The sequence below is a fragment of the Octopus sinensis genome, linkage group LG1 (assembly GCF_006345805.1).
Source record: "Octopus sinensis linkage group LG1, ASM634580v1, whole genome shotgun sequence".
Classification (NCBI taxonomy): Eukaryota; Metazoa; Mollusca; class Cephalopoda; order Octopoda; family Octopodidae; genus Octopus; species Octopus sinensis.
In genome coordinates, this window is record NC_042997.1 from 177,899,974 (window position 1) to 177,924,343 (window position 24,370).

At 34.4% G+C, this 24,370-nt stretch overlaps 1 protein-coding gene across 4 annotated transcripts in view; it reads left to right on the plus strand.

The window, feature by feature from the left end:
• LOC115217823 overlaps positions 1–24,370 on the plus strand; it is a 46,003-nt gene that overhangs the window by 12,707 nt on the left and 8,926 nt on the right. Inside the window, exons 1-3 of one of the 4 annotated variants that reach the window (XM_029787509.2) lie at positions 4,488–4,635; positions 10,421–10,677; positions 22,822–22,884. In XM_029787509.2, the coding sequence (XP_029643369.1) occupies positions 10,430–10,677; positions 22,822–22,884 (311 nt within the window). In that variant the 5' untranslated portion in view covers positions 4,488–4,635; positions 10,421–10,429. Of the gene's footprint in view, positions 1–4,487; positions 4,636–10,420; positions 10,678–22,821; positions 22,903–24,370 lie in introns of those variants that run through there. The other 3 variants (XM_029787516.2, XM_029787523.2, XM_029787533.2) reach the window with 3 other exon arrangements.

Below are 24,370 nucleotides of genomic sequence, written 5' to 3' on the forward strand. Positions count from 1 at the left end.
GTCTTATCTTATTTGTGAAAGGTTTTAAATTACTACTTTGACATCAGCTTATTTATTTAAGATTATTAAATCTACTAATCAAACTTGCTGACAGGTAACTGTAAGAGAGAGAGTGTGTGTGTATCCATGTTGTAATTAAATCCTGTTGTTTAAGATGTTCCAAGTTCATATTCCATCCAGTATCTGACAAGAAACGAGATCTTATAATACTTTCATCAGGCCAGAATGAAATACATGGATCAGGAGAATGAGATACAGTGCGCAAGCCTTGAGCCTGGTGAGACACAGGTGTAACCTGGCCAGGAGGCACCCTACAGAGCTCAGTCCTTCCAAACATCACAGTCTCCTAGCCTTGGCAGACTAGTTCAACAGTAGCAAATTGTATCATACAGAAAATTTGGGCATAAGAGGAATTAGATGCAGTGTACAAGCGAGAAGACTGCGCTGGTTTGGTCATGTGATGTGTATGGATGTAGACAGTTGTATACAAAAGTGCTGATCACTTTAGTTGACCAGCAGAACATCCAAAAGAAAAATCTCATGACCCTTTGTAATAGGAAGAGAGAGAGCCAGGAGGTGAGCTGTGCTTGTTGCCAAACCCTTTCATTTTGCAAAATGATTACTAGGGGACAGGTACAGTGACTACCTGTGACCAACTGATATAGACCACTGACTCCTCCATGATATTCTGAATGATCTAATACCAGAAAACTACTTTGCACCCAACAACAGAGTTCAGCATGAAAGAACCAAATCTGAAGGTTTTTGGAGTCATGACAGCTCACTCAGATTTTTATATATATCTAGGATTACATTGTCAAATGTGTCTTTTTTTTAAAGTTAATCTGTTATCTGAGAGAGCTTTGGCTGTTGTCTCTTGGTCATTTGACCTGCTATAAATAACAGCCACATCCCTGTCAAATAAACATCCAACTATCTTTAAGGAAAGGACATATTGTATCATGTAGTCATAAATACATCTAAAATGAAAGGATGATCATCTCTGCAAAGAATTTGATCATTCCATATTCCAATGGTGTATCCTGCTTAGTGTGCCAGCACTCTCCAGGGGTCCCCAAATGCCAGTAAAATATCTTGAAGATGATATGGGAAAGAGAGAGATGCCAATCAGAGGTGGTTTGTTAAATGAGTTTGGGTCTTTGGAGAGGAAAACTCAAAGAACAAAACAATTTCTCTCAATTTTGATGCTGGATGATGAAGAGATGTTTTTTTTAGAATTTTCTCTTGAAGACCAAGTTTCTCCTCAAGAACAGCTGCATCATCATCATCATCATCATTGTTCGACCGTGGTCAAGACAATGGAATTTACCATGCTACGCCAGACTTCACGGTCCATCATGGCATTATGGAGGTCCTGTTGCTGGATGCCTGTATCCCTGGAGATTACATCTGGGTAGGAGAGTGTGTGCCCTCTGGTATTGCGAGTAGATGGCTTCCAGAGGAGAAGAGTAGAAATTACCTCTTTTTCAGCTCTACAACAATGTCCAGCAAACTGGATTCTCTTACCTTTCACAAGAGATGACACAGGTGGTAGTTTCCCATATATTTGCATATATGTCAGCTGCACTGACACATGAATGCAAAAGAGTGGGATTTATTTTTGTCTTGAAAACATTGCTATTAACTTTCACTGTTATTTTTTAAGTGTAGCATGGGCTCTGATTGAGCAGACCTGTATATTCTAATCAATACTACTCCATCTTTTTATATATCTAAGATTAAATTGTTCAATGTGTGCTTTTTTTCTTAAATTAGGTTGTCATTTGAGAGAGTCTTGGCTGCTGTTTCTAGCAGGTTGACTGTGCATCATGGAAATAGATGGAGCCTCTTCATGGTCATTTAAGCTGCTATAAATAACAGCTACACCCCTGTCAAATCACATATAGCCATATTTAAGGAAATGATATTTTAGGTGATGTAGTCTTACATATCCCTAAAAGGAAGGGATAGCCACCTCTGTGAAGCATTTGATCATTCATTTACTCCACCAGGGTTAAACAACCATAACACACATCATTGACTATTTTGTAAATAGTAATTTATTGGACAGGCAGGTACATACACACTTGTATTTAAGCAGCATTCTCCTAATTACTGTCTGTTTCATAATTCAAAATGTACTTTGCTTTTATTGCAAATAATACGTGTATTATTGAAGAGAGATGTAGTTCCTTTTTTATTTTAGTTTGAATGACAACTTTCTGTTACCTGTTTTTTTTTTAATAAAAAATAATGACAATATGGTCTGATTTGAGAGATATTTGGTTGATATTTCTAGCATATCAAGTAATTGCATATAAGTATATGATGAGATCAGTTCATTCGGCATGTGTGCTCTACAACCAGAAGAAAGTTTGGTTGGGGGACAAAAATAATTTTAAAATATTTTTATGCATTTAAACCCTTTCGTTACCAACCCTGCTGAAACCGGCTCTGGCTCTGAGTACAAATGTCTTGTTTTCAAAAGTTTTAAACTAAAATCTTCTTAGTCACAATTTATGTTCCTAACACTAGCTCGATAACAAGATATTTTACTAAATTCTTTGTTATATTTAAAGTAACTGAAAGAAGCACAGAGCATGTCAAAATAAATACAGTAACGAAAGGGTTAATGACATGGCAAAATTTCTAGCGATTGACTTTTGCATGAAAAACATACATTTGCTTTATTTCAGTATATATTTCTCACCACTATATTAGTTTGCCTAATCAGAATATTTTTCACTCATCCCTTTTCTGTCATTAGGTCAAGTAGCTATGGATTACCTTCTTTGACAAGCTTTTTGCTACTGATTAGTTTTATGCATTTCTCAGTTGGTGATGTTTAAATTGGTTGTCCATCCACTGCTTTGTATATTTAGCCCACAGCTGATGTGATCTTCCACATTGACACTTGCCTCTAAGATTGTGCCAAGTATGGTAATTTACTTGAAATTGTTGAATAGTCAGCACGATATACAGTCAGTGTGTTACTTGCACACAGTCTTTAGCAGGTTGGGAGAATTGCCAGCTTGTCTGGGATGTAAGCACCAGCCTTGTGTGCCATCCACAGGATCTGCAACAATGTAACATATGCTGCTACCAGGACGACATGACCCTGCCAACTTAGTACTGTTGCTCTGTAATTATCATCTCTGTTACACAGCTGTACAGAGCCACTGAGATGACCAGTGACTTCATCACTTGAATCTATCCTGTGATCTTTCCAAACTTTGATTGGGTCGCTGATTGTTGAGAAATATAACTCAAACACGACAGGTGTCTACACACTACTAACCGAAGAACCCTTCAACTTTTTAATAAATTCGAATTTTCTCCCTTGTTTTTAATCATTCTAAACGTTAATAATATTTTTTTTACTATTAGTGTAATTTAAATTATAATATAATTTAAGTATGATAGTTAGCTCCCACGTAAGTACATGTGAGGGTGTGGTATTCGTTACTGCTATACTGTATTATTTAATGAGGCGTCATTACTGTTTTATAACGCACGATTGGTTTAAATAATGAAATCTTTATTAATGTTATTTTGACACCTGTACAGATTGAATTTTTTTTTTCCTCTTTTTCACTTCAGTCAATTGGTAATTTGTTGTACATAGAAAATCTATAAATCTGTGTAAAAAGAAAAACCAAACTTTTTTCACATATGTCGTCCCTACCGAATAATGAAACGACACGAGAGAAAATGCGCGAGTTGTTAAAATATGAAATTCGTAAAATGCGCGAGTTGTTAAAATATGAAATTCGTAAAATTTGTGTTCAATGTGTGCTGTTTTCTTATATTAGGTTGCCATTTGAGAGAGTCTTGACTGCTATTTCTAGCAGGTTGACTGTGCATCATGGAAATAGATGGAGCCTCTTCATGGTCATTTAAGCTGCTACAAATAACAGCTACATCCCTGTCAAATCACATATAGCCATCTTTAAGGAAATTATATTTTAGGTGATGTAGTCGTACAGAGACATTCTTTGGAGAAATTTTTTTTATTTTTATCTTCAAAGGCCTCTTTAGCCAAAACAGGACACATTTTCTTAACTTTTCGTGAAGACGCTATGGAGAACTACGAAACTCATAATGAATTCCTTTTCCAGTACGTGGCCTGTAGCCCGATGTGCAGCTGGATAGTAGTGGTCATCGATAGTCACTACTTTATAAAGAAGCTTTTTTTTTTTAAAAGCTTCTTTATTCTAGAATTTATTGGCGAGAAAAAGTGGCAGCAAATTAAAGAATCGACGGTTCTGATTTAGGAGTTATATTTTATATCAGAACGGCAGCCATTTCTTCGTACGAGTGTTTTCATTAACGTGTATTTTCGCATTTATCTAAAATTGTTATATTGCACGTACTTTAATATTTATTTTTATTTATTTATTAAATCGAATTAATTAACCAAGCTTTAATAATATATATAATTTTAGTCTCCATTTCAATGATCCATCATGTTAATAATTGCTAGTAATTGGTTACGCAAGAAATACGAAACTAACAAAGTTGAGAAATTCCATTAGTATGTCCGAAAATCCGTTCAAACGGAACTGTTTACATATCTGCAGTATTTTGGTATTGTGTTTATAACTTAAAAGCCAGTGATCCAACAAGCTTTTGAAAGTAAGACCTTTCGTGAAATTAACGTTTGTTTATTAAAAAGACACTTGCGATTATTTTAATTTGAAAAAAAAAAAAAAAGATCTCTTAGTATGTGTTTATTTTGTGAAGTATTTCCATTTAAGTGGTTTTTCTTGTTTTTAAGTTTCCAGTTAAACGCATTTGCTTTAATGATATTCCTGCTGTTGATAATTTGAACGTTGTGTTTATGCGTGTTATGAAATAGTTTTGAGAGGATTGTCTTAACCTTTTGACATCCTTTTTTTTTGTCATAAAACAACGTAAATTAATGTTTCTTGCGTTTGATTTGTATTGTAGTCAGTGGGGTAGGGTACATAGTAACATTGATTCTTTCCTAATAACACTGGTGTGAGTATTCTGATACCATTTTGCTAACTTTGAACGGGAACCCTTAACCGTAATTCTACATGTTTGTTATACCATACTTTAATTTTTGTACTCCGTTGTTAGCTGTGTGGTTTGGAGATCATATGGCACCCGTTTTGTTACGCTACGTGTATCTTTTTCGGTTAATAACCTTTCAAGTTGAAAAATAAAACGTCATTATATCAAACTGCATGTGAATTTCTAGTTAGCTCTCCAATGTTCCAAGCATTATTACATATGTTAACACTAAAGCTTATCCATTTATGTTTGTGTTAAGACTCGATTCTATCATGAGATAAAGGTGCCAACTTTTAGAGGCTATGATGTGTCGGATCTTTTCGGTTTGAACCGCAGTTTTTTAAAAATAATTTCCACGTAACTAAACACTTTTAAACTTCGTATACTGGTAGAATGTGTTTATAAAACATCTTTTTCTCTTGGCTTTATTGAGAAAATTCTATAGTTTGTAAGATATTTGTTGTTTTTCTTCAATTTCAGCCAATCAATGACGTCTATTGAGATGAAAACATTCTGTGCCGTATGAATATGTCCCTCGTTTAAGAAACAGATTGGGTTTATTTACATTTCTGAAGGAAAAAAGATACCCTTTCCCCCACCCCTAATCCTAACCCCAACTAACCCTAACCCTAAAACAGATTGAAATGCAATAGATCGATACTATGGTCATAATTATGGGTGACAATTTCATATGACAACGCTAGAAAAAACTGCCGTTCAAACCGAAAAGATCCCAAATAGCACAATCTTAGACATTTTGAAAGGTGAGAGGGAAGGCAAACGATGATTTCAAATTCCTCAGGTGTATGTAAGAATCATCAACATAAAATGATTTTAATAATTTGTGTGTGAATATATGTATGTATAATGTTATTGATATGTCTATCTTCCTGATCAATCCAGTTCACCTACATGAACTGATTTGGTCTGGAAGATTGCAACCAATATTTCTGGATCTTTCTCTCCTGAATTCAGTGCTTTATTGCTAACCCAAAATTTCACTCACATGCATTCAGTTTTTATTATTATTATTATTCTCTATCCCCTTTTTTGTTCACTCTTGGTATTTGTTGCTGTCATCCAGTATCCACTACTTGTGGTAATGTGGAGACAGACTACTCTTATGTTGAGGGCCTTGTGCCTATATTAGCTATCAGCGAATTTGTGAAAAAGATCAGTTTTGAACGAAAGTGGGTGAGATTGGAGGTGTCTGTTATTCTTTTACACAAAGGTGATTGTGGTGATTGGAATTGATGTTTAAGTACTTAAGATATTGGTTAGGTTTGTGATATGGGGAGCATTGGGAGGTTTCTAAGTTTAAAGTTATGTCTAGAAAATTAGTGGTTTTGTGGGAATTTTCAAAAGTAGTATAGATAGATTGAGGCTAGAGAATAATTTGTGTAGATCTTTCCTAGTTCGTTCTAAAGAGGATTCATTTAAGCTCTTGGTGACTAGCAAGACATCATCTCTGTAGAGGCCTCCCATTGATATTAGAGAAATGTATTTGGAACTGGAATTTACATCTCCACACTTTCCATTCGCAATGACAAAATATGAACCCCTATTGGAATTTACATACCACAGACAGGAAGCATTTCTATCTCTTCTACACACCACTTTCCTTGGATAATGGAACTGCAACTATAACATCTTTATACATTTTTATTTTTGCATTCATTCTCCTATTTCCCTATATACTTATTTGTTTCCTTTTCCAGATTAACTCTGCATACTAAACTTTAATATTTCCCTCTATTTAACCATCTCGCATTGACTCTGATGAAAGGATATCCCTAATATCCCAGAAACAGCTGTAAACTGCCAGTGAGCTGGCAGAAATATTAGCACGCCAGGCGAAATGCTTAGCGGTATTAGGTCGATATAATCAACTTAATAAGTACCAGTTACGCACTGGGGTCGATATAATTGACTTAATCCGTTTGTCTTCTGTGTTTAGCCTCTCGTGGGTAGTAAGGAAATAGGTAATTCGTCTGTCTATATGTTCAGAGTTCAAATTCCGCCGAGGTCAATTTTGCCTTTCATCCTTTCGGGGTCGATAAATTAAGTACCAGTTACGCACTGGGATGGGGGGGGGCGATGTAATCAACTTAATCCCTTTGTCTGTCCTTGTTTGTCCCCTCTATGTTTAGCCCCCTGTGGGCAATAAAGAAACAGCTGTAAAAACTAACTTTCTCTTTATAAATGTCCTGAAAATTCCACACTGCCTTGGTTTTGTTGTCTCATTTAACATATACATGCTCACATAAGACATGCATTAGACTCCTCACTCATATCATTATCGAGCCAAGAGTTTAATTACAGTCCTTCCATAGCATTTACATAGTGTTATCTGCCTCCTTGGATCTTCTGGATACTAATACCTCTCATATATATAATGGGCTTCTTTCATTTTCCGTCTACCAAATCCACACACAAGGTTTTGGTTGGCCCGAGGCTATAGTAGAAGACACTTGCCCAAGGTGCCATGCAATGGGACTGAACCTGGAACCATGTAGTTGGTAAGGAAGCTACTTACCACACAGCCACTGCTGCGCCTGTTATGGTAGCATTTGGTTAACAAGTGTAACAGATTGACTTTAAACTGATTGAAATGGAATTTGGTCACATTGAGAAACAGGTTGTAACAATAGAAAAGACACAAAAATATTTTGCTGTCTCCAAAGTGTGTTATCAAATTGGATTTCATAATCTGGTAAATAACGTCAATAACCTTGATAAGTGAATTATTTTTTTAAAACTGATGGCAATGCATTATTTCACATCAGAGTAAATCACAGAGGATTTCATTTTTTTTTTTTTTTTGTAAACTTTGTTGGATTTGTTTGGCCCTAGGTCAGCCTATAGTTAAAACACATTCTGGTTGTTACCATTCTATTATTTTCCCAGACATAGTAAATCATAGACTCACTATGTCTGGCAGAGAGATAAACAGCGATAAAGCTTGCCAGAAAATCCTCTATATTTTACTCTTTTGCTCTACCATCAGGTTTAATGTACTTCTGTATCAAGGTTATTCACCTGATTATGAAATTAATTTTATTGATAACACACACTTGAGACATTCAGCAAAATATTTCCATTTGGTTTTTGCTACTATTGTTAAGATAACCCCTGTTTCTCACTATGATGAAATTCCATTTTAATCACTGTGGTAAGTAGCTTGCTTACCAACCACATGGTTCCGGGTTCATTCCCACTGCATGGCACCTTGGGCAAGTGTCTTCTACTATAGTCTCGGGCTGACCAAAGCCTTGTGAGTGGATTTGGTAGACAGAAAATGAAAGAAGCCCCTCGTATATATGTATGTGTTTTTGTTTGTCCCCACCAATATCGCTTGACAACTGATGCTGGTGTGTTTACATCCCCGTAACTTAGTGGTTCGGCAAAAGAGACTGATAGAATAAGTACTAGGCTTACAAAGAATAAGTCCAGGGGTCGATTTGCTCGACTAAAGGTGGTGCTCTGGCATGGCCACAGTCAAATGACTGAAACAAGTAAAAGAGAGTTTAACTTTATTCTTTAACTCTGAAGTTAAATTTTGTGATGTCAGTAATTTGTGTTCAGAAAATAATGTGGATGGCAATAATTGATAATGCATTATCTATGAGGTTTATGTATATACTCATTTTCAATCAAAACATCAACTAGGTAATTTGAGAGAACAATAATAAACAAGTTGAACTAGATAAAAGCTTGATAAAATGTCACTGAACCTGCTAAAGTGCTGTGCCAAATAGATTTAGACTAAATCATTTAGCTAAATCATTATCACTGATTACTAGTTTGGTAGCCAGCTACAAATCCAGAAGGGTTTATATCTCAAAGATTAATTACAAATGGGTTACAATTTATAGATAGAATGGTTGAATGATTAAGAAGTTCACTGTGTAATCATGAAGTCTTGGGTTCAATTACATCATCATCGTTTAACGCCCGCTTTCCATGCTAGCATGGGTTGGACGATTTGACTGAGGACTGGCGAACCAGATGGCTGCACCAGGCTCCAATCTTGATCTGGCAGAGTTTCTACAGTTGGATGCCCTTCCTAACGCCAACCACCCCGAAAGTGTAGTGGGTGCTTTTATATGCCACCGGCACGAGGGCCAGTCTGGCAATGCCGGGAGAAATGCTTAGCGGTATTTCGTCTGCGTTACGTTGTGAGATCAAATTCCGCCGAGGTCGACTTTGCCTTTCATCCTTTCGGGGTCGATAAATTAAGTACCAGTTACGCACTGGGGTCGATGTAATCGACTTAATACCTATGTCTGTCTTTGTTTGTCCCCTCTGTGTTTAGTCCCTTGTGGGTAATAAAGAAATAGGCACTGGCAATGGCCACGCTCAAATGGTGGTTTTTACATGCCACCTACACAGGAGTCAGTCCAGCACCACTGGCAACGACCTCACTCAAATGTTTTGTTCATGTGCCACAACTTTAGGAGTATTGCGAAAGACCTGGTTGGAAGCCCAACTTTCCGACTTCTTTTACAAGGCTTAGGGAAACTAAGGGTTGCTGCAATAAGTGTGTGAATCTGAACAGGGAATATATTGAATAAAATCATAGTTAACTGATCCTCATATATTTTTCTTTTACTCAAAGCCAGGAACTTTTCGGCATCCACTCATCTGTACGTCTCTTACTTATTAATAGATTGAAATAAAAATCTTCATTATGATAAACTAACCCCACCAATAAATTATTGATGATTCAAGTTTAGTTAATGTCTTTGGATAACCAAAAATTACCAGCTTTCATTAGGTGCAGGCATGGCTGTGTGGTTAAGAAGCTCACTTTGCAACCATCTGGTTTCAAGTTCAGTCCCACTGCATATCATCTTGGCAAGTGTCTTCTTCTAACCCCAATGCAAACAATACCTTGAGTGAATTTGATAGATGGAAACTGTCATGTATCTACATATATATATATCTGGGTGTCTGTTTGTCACCCTTCCTACCACCATTTGACAATCAGATTTGGTTTGCTTATATGCCTGTAACTCAGTGCTTTGGCAAAAGAGACCAATAAAGTACCAGTCTTGAAAAGAAAAGAAAAATAGTACTATGAGGTTGATTTATTCAACTAAAATCTTTCAAGGTCGTGCCTCAGCATGGGCACAGTCCAGCAACTCAAACTGATAAAAAATAATAACTTGTGTTTCTGGCTGTAGCCATCTTAAAGAAATCTGTATCCCTTCATTTTCTTTTTTTTTTTTTCAACTAAAAACTTGTATTTTTATGAATGACCAAGTTCCACTTTTTATTCAGATTCTTGAGAATTTTTAATATTTTTTTTACTTTCAAAATTGTAGAAATGAATGTTTAAAACAAAATTTTTTTTTTTTTCTTTTCTTTTCTTCTATTTTAGAAATTTTAAATGATGGCTAACAATCTGCCTGCCGGGAAGATGTACAAGAAACCAATAAAGAAAAATGTTGGTTTACGGGCATTCTTTCCTGAAATGCCCATCAGCATGAGTAACTTGGAGAAAGCCAAAATCTGGGTAAAAAGGCATAACAACAACTATTTTATGGGATGGACTCAAGAACAGCTTCAAAGTCTTGACCCCATTGTCAGGCCACTGACCATTATTACACCAGAATTGTACAAGCGCCACATGAATAGGTTAGTAGTAGCCACTGATTACTTAGGGGTAATTTCAGTCTTATTAATGATGTTTTGATTTTATATTTTCTACATGTATTCCTTGCATTTATGTCTCATGGTTATTATTATTATTATTATTATTATATTGTAGGATTTATTTTAAGCATATATATATATATATATATGCTTATATATATATATATATATATATATATATATATATATATATATATTCTTTTTGTTTCGTCCTGCATTTTAACAAGAAAAACTACAAATTGAAATTGAATGACAACTTTGGAATGTTTATTCTTTTGCTGGAATTTCAATATCGTTTTAAATTCTTTAGATTCTAATTAAATTCGTTGACAGAAAGTTTTAGGAAAAAATACGGAATGTAAAATATAGTTGAGTATATAGCCGTTAAAAATATAATCGACTCTATCATGTTTTAGAACTCTTATATTAAAATATACATAAATCTTAGCATACTTCTGGTAGCAGACTTTTATGTGGTCACTTTGCCTGCTGGAAATAGCAACCAAAGTTCCTTCATGTTCTACCATCTTAGAAAGCCTGAGACACATTATGTCAGAAAAAAAGAGAACTCTTATTTTACAATATACATAAATCTTAGTATACTTCTGGTAGCAGACTTTTATGAGGTCACTTGGCCTGCTGGAAATAGCAACCAAAGTTCCTTCATGTTATGTTCTACCATCTTAGAAAGCCTGAGACACAATATGTCAGAAAAAAAACAAGGTAGTCACAGCTGGAAGATCTTGTTATATAACAAAGTTGAACCCTTAAGATCATCATCATCAACACTTAATATCCATTTTCCATGCTGGCATGTGTTGGACGGCTTGGCAGAAACTGGCAAGGCCAGGGGCCATACCAGATTCCATAGTCTGTTTTGGCTTGGTTTCTGTGGCTGGATGTTCTTCCTAATGCCAACCACTTACTAGGTGCTTTTTACAGGACACCAGCATCCGCACCAATACTTTTTACGTGACACATTGGTTTTAGGATCTCGATTCTATTTTGGTGCGTAGGTCTTCTTAAGATGTTCATTTAGAACTTAGAAGACTTAATTAAATTTCAATACTGTATGGTATTTATGTGGTCCAACATAATACCATTTTGAGCAACAAAGAAGCCTCTACATGGTTACTCAATCTGGTAGAAATAGTAATTGAATCTCCCTCAAGTCACACCGTCATCTTAAATAAAGATGGAATATATTTAACAATGTCCTAGATACTCTTTAAAAGAGAGGAAGGTCATGATTGAAATTCCTTTGATCAAACATTTGCTGTATCAGGAATGCCCTGGGGTGAAATACCAAGCACCATTTGTGACTTGAACCAATTCCATATCACCCTCACTTACATCTGTGTACTTTTAAGGATACATTACATAAGATTGACCAAGGTACATTAAGCTCTGGAATAGATGGAATAGTCATGACTGATAAGCCTTTGATTATAGGTTGGCCTCTTTGAAACTGCTTCATGGTTAAGGAACAACAACTACAGCAAATCTGAATTATGTTGCTTTCAAATTAGTTTATGTTTTTTGAAAATAAAATACAAAAAAGACAGAAAACCAGTCCTAGCAGTCCATGCTAAGAATAAGCTTTGCTTTCAGCTTTTGCCAAATTCTATCTGTTTATTAGTAGGAAATGTTATTGAAGTTTTCTTATTAGAGGGGGAAAAAGCTATTAATATTGATTTAAAATAAATTGAAACTGGTTTTGGTATTCTACTGTAACCTTATTTTTCACTTACTAGTTCATTCTCCAAATAATTTTTAGTTTTTCGTACTGCTATATAAAAACGTACCACTGAGCTGGGTTTGAACTTGGGAGAATTTTATAGCTTTCTCAACTCAAGATTTCAGTGTGACAATCTCTGTGATGGATAGAAAAATCTGTTAAGAAAGTAAACCAATTAAAACACACAGTACAGGACACGGAACAAAAGTTGAAAAATAAAATTAATAGTTAAAGAATTATTTAACACTAATTTGTCTCAGGCTTATGAGGGTGAGTCAAAAAGTATAGGACAGGTATAGTTACCAACACAGGAACATGTATCATACATCAAAATGAAGCTGGTCCTCTGTGGATCACATCCCTACTTCTCAACATAGTCACTGTTTCTCTCAATAGCAATGTTCCACCTTTGAATGAGAGCATGTATTCCTGCCCAGTAAAATTCTGTTTACTGTTCTTTGATCCACTTCTTCACTACAGTTTACACTTCCTTGTCACTGGACTATCATCTCTTTGGCCCCATAAAAGAGGGTTTGAGAGGCAAACCTTATTCCAGTGACGCGGAAGTGAAAGCTGTAGTGAATAAGTGGCTCAAAGAACAATCAACAGAATTTTACGGGGCAGGGATAGATGCTCTCATTCAAAGGTGGAACATTGCTATTGAGAGAAATGGTGACTGTTGAAGTAGAGATGTGATCCACAGATGATCAGCTTCATTTTGATGTATGATACATGTTCCTATGTTGGTAATTATACCTGTCCTAAACAAAATGGCATTACTTTTTAACTCACTCTTGTATAATTCACTAAACATTTCAAATAATTTAGAAAAATGTATTTTTTTACATTTGCTTCCAGTTAATTTTTAAGTGTGACTTTCTTTCCCCATTTCCTTGCCCTCTTATGATCACAATTTATTACAAGAAAAATAAAATATTGAATTTTTGTATTATTCTCTGCAGATGATTTTTTTTGTCACTAATATCTTATAGGAACAGGCATGGCTATGTGGTTAAGAAGTTGCTTCTCAACCATATGGTTTCAGATTAGGTCCCACTGCACGGCGCCTTATGCAAGTATCTTCTGTAGCGCTGGGCTGACTAATGTCTTGTGAGTAAATTTAAGAGACTGAAATTGTACAAAGTTCATAGTGTGTGTGTGTGTGAATTTTTACATACTGTGTGATTCTCATGAAATATCAACTGAGCTACAAGCAGTGAAGTTTGTTGTCATTTCGTTATCAAAAAATTGTCCACTTGCACTGTATGAAAAACTGTATGGGTTAATGACAAGAAGGACACCCAGCTGTAAAACAGTGCCTCAGAAAATATATATTCATGTAACCCAAGTTAAGATGGGAAAAAAGGCATAAATGATTGAACAAATAAATTATCTCAATTTTAAAGATATTGACTATGTTCCTAAGTGATGTAAATTATCTAGTGAAGGGTTAGATGTCTTGCAAACGACTTGCACATGCAAGTGCTACCAGTCAAAAGCTTCGTATACCGGAAGCCAGCAAGTGTATGGGGTCATCAGGAGAGAATGCGTGCCATTTCAGGGCCTACCTCTCGACGGCATCAATGCGCACCAGCCCCCCTCACTGATATGAGGCCCCGCTTGCTAGATCAGCTGGTTATCAAATTAAGCTCAATATCCTTCTAGCCATCGCTCATCGTCTCTTTTTAACCAAATCCTGTGGCTAGCCTTCTTCACTGTAGATTGGATATCGGTCATGGTGGTATTGACTTTACGATGAGTTAGGCCTAGCAATAACAACAGTTATCAAATAAAGACTTTGATGAGGTTGTTAAGTTGTACCATTGAATTAATGTTATAGTGACTTAATAGCTAACTCAATGTTTATGTATTTCATGTAAGAAGTATTAAAAAGCTAATTGAAAATAATTATCTAATGAGGAGGAAACAATTTAGTTGATGACTGATATTCTTTTCATTTTATTCAGCAAATATGGGAGATGATTTCAAATATATTTTGATCTTGTTATAACCTCCATAGCCTTCACTGTACACACCAAAGTAGTGATGAAAGAATTGCTAAATAAGTAATATATAAGCTTGTACATTTATTGGTATAGGTAAATACAGTTGTTTACAAAATAAATAGGACACCATCTGCATGAAAAATAATAGTTAAGTTTGCGTTAGGAAATTTAATGAGTGATTAGAGCGTTAAAAACTGAATAGTACCATCTAACTAGTGAATGTTATATTGAGAACGTATATTTCAAAATACTAATGTTGGTAGTAATATTGGAAGTATGAAGACATGTAATTGCCAACATATTGTATATGTAGTGGGGAATAGGATGTTAGATTCATACTGATCAGTTTTCTTTTGGAATAATTCTTGCAACGTTTATTGAATTTTATATGGGTTTTAAAGAAGGAATCCATATCTTTTTGATCCTACTTGATGTTAATAAAATAGTTTTTCTTTACAGTTTATATGTGTGTATATATATATATACATATATATATATATTTATATATATATGTTTAAAGATTACTTGCCTCTTACATCAGATGCTTGTAAAGATGTCTTTTGCATGAGAATGGTACAGTCTTCTGAAAATGACTCTTAAATGTCTATCCCTTTTTATACTTGTTTTCATTTGCGCATATTTCTTTGCTCTTTCCCCAATCAATTTTTCTTTCTTGCTCTTCTGTTGCTTTTTTTTTTTTATAATGTCTTCATGGTACATGCTGCAAAAATAATCTGACTGTTCTTTTTCTTTTCCAAATATGGTAAGTACTTGTATACCACACAGTAATCACTTGTATCCCACCTTCCCTCTGGTTCAGAAATACTGCTCTGGGGTGTTTTTGGCTGTTGGTTTCCTTTTCTTGTGCTATTGTTTTTAATGATCCTCTATAATTTATTACATCCCACCACTTGTAACAGTCTAATATATATATATTATAAATTGATAAATGTGAACTACTTGCAAAATCATTAGTAGTGATTTCAAAAGTACTGACTAATTTCAGTTTAAATAAAATCCACTGGAAGATAAAAACTTTTTTTATTTTCATTTAGAAAATCTTTTTACACCAGTTGTTTTCACTGTTGGATACTTATCTTTCCTACTACTGGTCTTATCTGTATTTTCGGAATTAGGCTATTTTAAAGTATGGCAAATTGATACAATATTTAGTTATAGGCATTGCCCATCTTTAGTTTAGTTTGCCTGATTTTTCAACAGTTGACAGATTTTCATTTTTTAACAGTTGTGAGGTTGGTAGTAGAAAAATGTAGTGAAATAAATACGCAAAAGTTTTCAGCAATATGGAAAAATATCCCACCCATGCTAGCAAGGAAAAATGGATTCAAAGCAACAAATAAATGTTTAATTGAATATACAGTCTATGCTTGAATCAAGGACTTAAGGTTTCTACAAAACATCATTCAGGAGTCAGATTTTTGCAAAATTTTGTAAAAACAAATTCAGTAAAAGCACAACACAGCCACCATAAAGATAAATAATGAAAAGAAGAAAATTACAAAAACAATAACTATTGTTCAGAATGCATTCTAATCGAGAAAAAAACTTAAGTATTCCATATAAGCTAATAATTATCAATACTATAATAATTACCAAGATATCTTTTGTATTACATAAAATCTCAAATTTTGAATATCTTCATATATATGTAACTGTAGAATTAAGTAACAATGAAAATTAAGAATGTTTTGAATATTTCTGAGAAAGGATTCAGTTTAACAGATTGCTGCATATGTTCCAAATATAGACATCTATTCTATACAAAACTTTGTATATGAATTTTTGACTGACACAATGCAACATTTTGATTACTTTTGTGTATGTAAAATATTGTTCTGATAATATTTGGTAGATATCACATATAACCCTACTGTTATGTATGTTTAGGAAATTTTTGAAAATAATATAGTGACTTGTCAAGAATGCAGCCTAGGGCCGAGAAACTAAACACTGGAATGATTATTAAGATATGCAACCTAATACACACATACATATAAATAATGTATGCGTATGTATTACATGGAGATTATTGGAACAATACAAGACATACTTCAATATAGAAGCAAAAAAGAGTCTAATATGAAAGAACTCTCTCATTCCTGGGCTATATCTGAACACAAAATCTGAATATTTGCTCCATGCTTGCATGAGAGGGTGTCCATCCTCTGTAATGGCGTAGACTGCTATAAAAGCTGGGGAGTGCTACTATCATTTCATCTACTCCAGTTATTTCTTGCTGCTTGATCTTGGTATCAGAGTATGGCCTTCTATCACATCTTGTGTGCATTTTGTTTCTTCCTCTCTAACCTTCTTTTCTTTCTCTCTACGTCTAACATCATTTATCTTTCTGTTTTTTTTTTCTCTCATTATCTCCTATCTGTTTTTATTTTTGCCTCTTTGTTCACCATATTTTTTTCTTTTCTACTCCAGCCTCAGGCCGACCAAAGCCCTGTGAGTGGATTTGGTAGATGGAAAACTAAAAGAAGCCTGTTGTATATATATAAGTGTGTGTGTCTTTGTCTTTATCTCCCACCACTGCTTGACAACTGGTGTTGGTGTGTTTATGTCTTCATAACTTAGCGGCTCAGCAAAAGAGACTGATAGAGTAAGTACCAGGCTTTAAAAAATAAGTACTGGTGTCAATTCATTCAACTAAGACTTCTTCAAGACAGTGCTCCAGCATGGCCGTTGTCTAATGATTGAAACAAAAGATAAGATATATAGTGGAACTGGCTCTACAGCCCTTTGTTAGAAGCTGTTTTAGTTTGCACATCTAATGATCACAGGTCTTTCCTTGTCTGACAGTTATGTGGTCTATTAAATTCACATGATCGTTATATAAAATATCTGTGTGAGAGAGCTATACATGTATACATATGTATGTGTTCATATAATAGGTAGAAGAAATAAAGTGTTTATAGGTGTGTGAGACATGAACAGGAATGTTTTGTGTGTGTGTATATATATATATATATATATACTCTAGGAGTGGTTGGCGTTAGGAAGGGTATCAAGCTGTAGAAACTCTGCCAGATCAAGATTGGAGTCTGGTGCAGCCATCTGGTTCGCCAGTCTTCAGTCAAATTGTCCAACCCATGCTAGCATGGAAAGCAGACGTTAAACGATGATGATGACTTACATACACTATCAGCTGTGTTTAAGTACATATGACTGTGGTTAAGAAGTTTGCATTGTAACCATATAGCTTTGTGTTCTGTCTTAACTGTGGGCAAATGTCTATGGTAACTTCAGATAGGCCAATGCTTTGTGAGTCAGTTTGGTTGATGGAAATTACAAAACCTGTATGTGAGTGTGTGTGGTCTGTGTTTGTATTTCTGTATGATGGGAAAGTTTGAAGGTATGTATGTAAATATGTATATTGATATATAGGTTGTAAATGTATGCAGCCTAGTGAGCATGTATGTCCAAATAATTGATATGAATAAAGCAGGGATATCATTCAGCTGAAGATTGATCATCTAGTGATATCAATCCCTTGCTTGGAATAACATTAATTATTTTTAATGTTAATACCAATATTTGTATATATTTTCACTTTATTTTATAAACATTTCCAGTACATTTATTTTTGATTAAATATATTTGGTGTAAATATTGGTTGTACAGAAACATTAGTGGTTATATATAAACTGAAAAGTAGATAACACAACTTTAATAGGCAATAATTGTACAAAAAAAAAAAACCCTCATTTAAAATTTGTCTTAACTCAAATCTGAGTCCTGACTCTGCAGATATTCGGTAATTAAATTTGTTGTGAAAAGTAATAACTCCAAAAATTATATATTTTTTTACAAGCATAAAACAATAAATAAATTTTAAAAAGACAATGAATTAAAAAAATTTTTAAATTATAGGGAGGAAAATCAGTAATATATGTATGTAATAAAATAATTACCTCATACAGGAAACCCAAGATTTCTTTTGATTAGATTGTCATGATTAACTTTACTTTCTTGAGGATGGTTATTGCTCTTATTGGAATGGACTTTTCATATATCTTTTTATCTTTATTTATGTAGGTTGTGTTTTGTTTTTATAGAATTTTGAATAAATATGAATAGCATAATGCATTTTTCAGTACTGGCTCTTGAAAGAAGCTATTGGAAACTTGAAATTCCTAATTCAAGTGTAGAACCTGTATTCAAATACAAATAAAATAAGCCGTGTGATTTTGGGTTTGTTCCTGCCGTGTGGTACTGTGGCAGGTATCTTATACAATTGCCTTGTAGAAGATGCTTGGCAGGAATAAACTTAAAATAGCCTTGTGATGACCAATGCTTTATGAGTGAATTTGATAAATGGAAATTCTCTAAGAGTTTGTCTTACTCTCTCTTTCTCTATCCCTCCCTCTCTCTCCCTTTCACTCTCTCTTTCACCCCTTTCCCAACTGAGGTATTCATGTATCTCACAAGACCTATCTCTGTAACACTATTCCTTTCATGCTGTCATCAACTGACACAAAGCCACCTCCCTCAATACTACTGCTCCTTTCAGTCAAGGGGAGTTTTTGTGTTACAAGATACTTGGTGACCCAGCTGGTGCCAGTACCACAAAAAAGCACTTAGTACACTCGTAGTGGTTGGCATTAGGAAGGGTATCTAACTGTAAAAACCATGCCAAAGCAGACAATTAAGCTTGGCACAGTCATCCTGTTAAACTGTCCATCTTATGCCAGTATGGAAAACAAACGTTAAATGATGGTTATATATATATATATATATATATATACCGCCAAATTGGCCCGCGTGCCGGTGGCCCGTAAAAGCACCCACTACACTCTCGGAGTGGTTGGTATTAGGAGAGGCATCCAGCTGTAGAAACTCTACCAGATCAGATTGGAGCCTGGCGCAGCCATCTGGTTCGCTAGTCCTCAGTCAAATCATCCAACCCATGCTAGCATGGAAAACGGACGTTAAATGATGATGTGTGTGTGTGTTATTTATATGGATGTGTAAGTGTATGTCTTTAGGTTTTTCCATTTGTTTCTTAACATTATTTATTTGCTTAGCATAAAATAATGTCCCTGCTGGTTTTATGCTAACAAGCAAAAAACATAAATGATGATGATGATGATATTGTAATGAATAGAAGCACTCCACAACATTGGGATAAGTAGAAATTTTAGGTATATTTAGGCACCTGTGTTTTTAGTCAACACACATTGAACCTAACTGTGATAAGGTACGCAGAGAAAGCAGTGGTTTACCTTTTACATTGTTGGCTGACAGCATTGCTGAGACAGCAACTTAATAAGGTGGTGAGCTGGCAGAAGCGTTAGTGGCATTTCGTCTGTCTTTACGTTCCGAGTTCAAATTCTGCCGAGGTCCGCTTTGCCTTTCGTCCTTTCGGGGTCGATAAATTAAGTACCAGTTACGCACTGGGGTCGATGTAATTGACTTCATCCCTTTGTCTGTCCTTGTTTGTCCCCCTCTATGTTTAGCTCCTTGTGGGCAATAAAGAAATAACTAATTCTGCTGTGCCTGGGTTTCCAGAAGCAAGTGCCTAGTCCTGTGTACACTTACCACCTCTCCTCTCCTGGATCCTATATTCACAGCATCCATGAAGCTATATAGACATGAAATATTGGTTAAGTTATATACAAGGGGGTGTTGAAGTTCCTGGTTTTGGGTAAAAGAAAATACAGAATGATGAGTTAATTATGATTTTATTCAACATATTCTCCTCTCAGATTCATACACTTATTGCAGTGGTCCGTCAGTTCTAAGCCCTGTAAAAGAAGGTTGGGCCTCCAACCCGGCCTTAGAGCCAGAAACACTGTTATATATCTGCCTTACAGTCCTTCCTGGATTTTCTGTAGGGGTTTACCTTTTAATCTTCTTTAAATGCTCATGGGTTTATTATTATTATAGTGCTCATGGTTTGGGCAGAACCAATCCCACACTCTTGTCTTTTGAACTTGTAATAGTCTAGTGTCACAATCAGGATTTGTATGGAGTTACCTTCTCCTGGATGAGTGGAAGGGCTTCATCTTACCCTGGGTCCATTGAGATGTCTGTGAGTGACCTTCAGGAGGCAATTCTGTGACATGCTTATTAATCCGTAGCTGGAACTCTGACAGGTGCTACTAGTCCAGGTTAGAGTAGACCTGGGAACAACAATGGGGTAAGAAGTGGTTCCACACACCTTAAACTCTGTAACTTCTGAACAAGGGCCCCACTACTGGATGCTGTTTAAAGTTATGTCCTGGGGAATAGTAGCTAGTAGTTTATAGGTATTCTCTCTGTAATTAGGAATAAATAAAGATAAGTGTCTTTTACTTTAGCCATGGGCCAACCAAAGCCTTGTGAGTGGGTTTGATAGAAACTGAAAGAAGACCAGATATATGAATACATGTATAAATGTTTGTGCTTGCATGTGTTTATACGTTCATTTACATTTACTTTTCTCTGAAAATCACTCAGCTCTTGGCAGTGATGTTCCTGTCATTTCCCCTATCAATGGTTCATCTCTTACCCTTTCACTTCTGTGGAATAAGATGTATCGTAAATGTGAAGTAGATATGAGTTAGTGACAGGTAACACATCCAGTTATAAAAACATTACTTTGGCATGTATTTGCCTCACCCATGCTAGCATGCAAAAAATGGATGTGAAAATGAACAAATGAATTCTGATGAGGCTTTAATTTAAATCAAAACCAGTCAGATTGATTTCTTTTCCTAACCACAGAGAAAAACCTATCATTTAACCATGACATTTACCTTTTCACAATGAAGCTAAATTCATATTTACTCAAAACACATACTTGTAAGTTTACATGTGTATGTGCACAGACTTCATATTTCATAAGTTAATAAGGTTCAAGTTTATTACTGCAATCTTGCAAGCCAGCAAAGCTTTAGAATATGATTTTGAAATGAATTTTTGCAATAAGTGGGCTTCTTTTTTTTTTTTTTTTTTCTTATCTGGAGTTAGTTGTTTTAGTGAAAAATGAATTGAATTTGATATATATAAAAATAATTTTGGCAAGACAGTGTAGGCTGTATATAAATATAATCTTTTCTACTCTAGGCACAAGGCCCAAAACTTTTGGAGTGTCAATTAGATCGATCCCCAGTATGCAACTGGTACTTAATTTATCGACCCCAAAAGGGTGAAAGGCAAAGTCGACCTTGGCGGAATTTGAACTCAGAGTGTAAAGACAGACAAAATACTGCTAAGCATTTCGCCCAGTGTGCTAACATTTCTGCCAGCTCGCTACCTTAGTATATAAATATATTGCAAGATGTACCGAAACAAATAAGCTGGGCTTTTTTAAGTGACAGACAATACTTGCAGTCTTCTGTTTTGTTTCTTGCTAAATTTACAAATTTTTTGTGTTGTTGACTCTTTTAGGCATTTTTCAAAATATTGGTTCTACAGTTTTAGTGCAGCATCAATTCTTTGGTATTAATTAACTAAATTCTTTAAACAAAAATTAGTGAAAACTTAAACCTGTGTTTTAAAGTCTAATTTGAAATATTTTATATCAGTAGCAATATAAAGTTGTAGATTCAATTCATCACCCAGCTCTAGATTGTCTTTAACAGAGTCCACACTATTATAAGTAATTTAAACCAAGCTTTTGGTCTAAGGTTAGCTCAGTAGTTTAAACATGCTGCTTTCTATTGTAATAGCCCATGAGATGTGGTTTCTTCCTCTCTTACCAGTCTCAGAGACCTTGCAAAATGTCATGTCCTAAGCCATAAAAATAAAAAGAATTAAAATGAACAAACAATCACTGTTTCATTTTCACTAACCAATTAGAGAAAGGAATTGTATGTAAGTTATAAAGAAATATGTGACTGATAACAGCATAAAAGTCAAATGTTTGATGAAAAAATATCACTATGTAAGATAGCTGAGTTAGAAGTAGACCAAGGAAAAACTTAGCATGAAATAATTTTAGACCAGAGATGAGATGCTGCAGGTAAGAGGCCTTAGCAAGTTTCTATATTGTAGGTATATCCATGATGATGCAAAATAACTTCTTGACTAACTTTTGTAGTTGTTAGGACAGAGACAAGTGATTTATTTGTAATTGTAGTTTTTTTTATTAAATTATGATCATCAGTGATAAATTTTTTTCTTTTGCTTTGTATTTTTGTTTGTTATATTGATATATTTTTGTGGTGATTTTTTTTCAAATGATATTATATATATATATATATTTTTTTTTTTTTTGGAATTATGTTTTTTAGTTTATCAAAACATTTTCGTTCTGTCAGTTGCTGCAGTCTTAGTTTGCCCCCCCATGCAGTATTCTGAAAACCAAGTTATGGTATGGCTAAGTTAATGCTGTGATGTATGTTAATCCATTGACCATTTCTGTCATTTCAGATGCTGTAGATGTAACCATTATGTTTTGTTTAACCCACAAGCACATAGCTATTGCAAATGGAGGTAATTGCAAAAACCTATGTAAGAGGTTATTTGCACATATCATCTGCCAATCACTGACAAATTTATTTTATTTTTATCCCCCTCTATCTAACATATTTAGAAAACAATACTTCTATGTACAGTTTTTGCGTGGAAAAAAAGCTTGGCTTTGTCAAAATAATTTAAAGTTAAATTTTTTGCCTAGTTTATCCCCAAGTTCATTTTAGGATTTGAAGAGTAAAATTCTTAAATTTAGGTATTAGATTTTTCTGAGTTTAAGAATAAGGAATATAAATTACTCATATTATAAGGAACATAGATAATTATTTTCAAGAAGGAAGGTAGATCATTTGAAGAAGAAAAATAATCCTTGAGATAAAAAAGTTTTTTCAAAAATGGTTGATTTTTGATTTTGCTCCATACGTTTATCATTGTTTATTCCTCAGATCATCCTGCTTTTTATATTTTTTTTTTTTACACTTTCATTATTAACTTTCTATTGTCAGCTTTTTTTAGTCACTAACACATGAACTCACTTTTTATCATAAAATAACAAGATAATTAGGAATTAGCAATTATTCTAAATAGAAATAAAATGTAAGGGAAAAAAATAAACAACCATTATTGTTACATTTTGTAGCAGATTTAAATTGTAAATTAGTTTTAAAATAGTTTATACATTTTTTTATCAACCTAATTTTAAAATTCTATATAGTATGCCTGTGTAGGGTTTTACTTGATGTCCATTATTTGGCAGTCAGCTTAATTGCGAAGACAGACTACTGCACCTGGGGGCAACTAAAAATGTTCTCTTTCATCAAGTTTTTGTTGGGAGATGTGGTTATTAGTCACATTCCTGATCAGTTTCTAAATATTTCCCCCCAGTATATTACTGCTTTTCTAATAAACTCCAGAGAGATTAAACTTAACCTTAATTGAATCCATACTGTCAGCTGGATGTAAAGCATAAAATATAAGACTTAATTTTCATCGCAAACTATTATCCACCAATTCTTATTTTTCTTACACCATTGTAAGCATTTATTCTCTGTCAAAAAGAATTTTGAGAGAATTTTCTGCAGTGAAGTCTTCAAGAAGAAACTATTTTTAAACCATTGGCTTCAGTTGTTATTGCAGAACAATCCCTATGAGGAAATATTTTGCATAACACTTGTTTTGTTAAAATAGTAGAATGGAAAAATACAATATGTTAATAGCAGGCAACATTATTGAAAGGAATTTCTTTAAAAAGTTATTATTCTCTGATTGCTACATTGAACATTTGATCATGTCACAATCGCTTCATCTTGCTTGATTTTTTAAAAAAAATTGTAAGTTTGTTGCCAATTTGCAGCAACCAAAACAATGTTTGTTTGTTTGTGTTTTTTAAAGAAATACTCAGTTCATATATTGTTATGAACCTCTGCTGTTTGGGGGTAAATGTTAAGGTTAGCAACCACCGAAGTTGTTTCAATAATAGTAACTTCAATTGTTAAAGCATATTTGC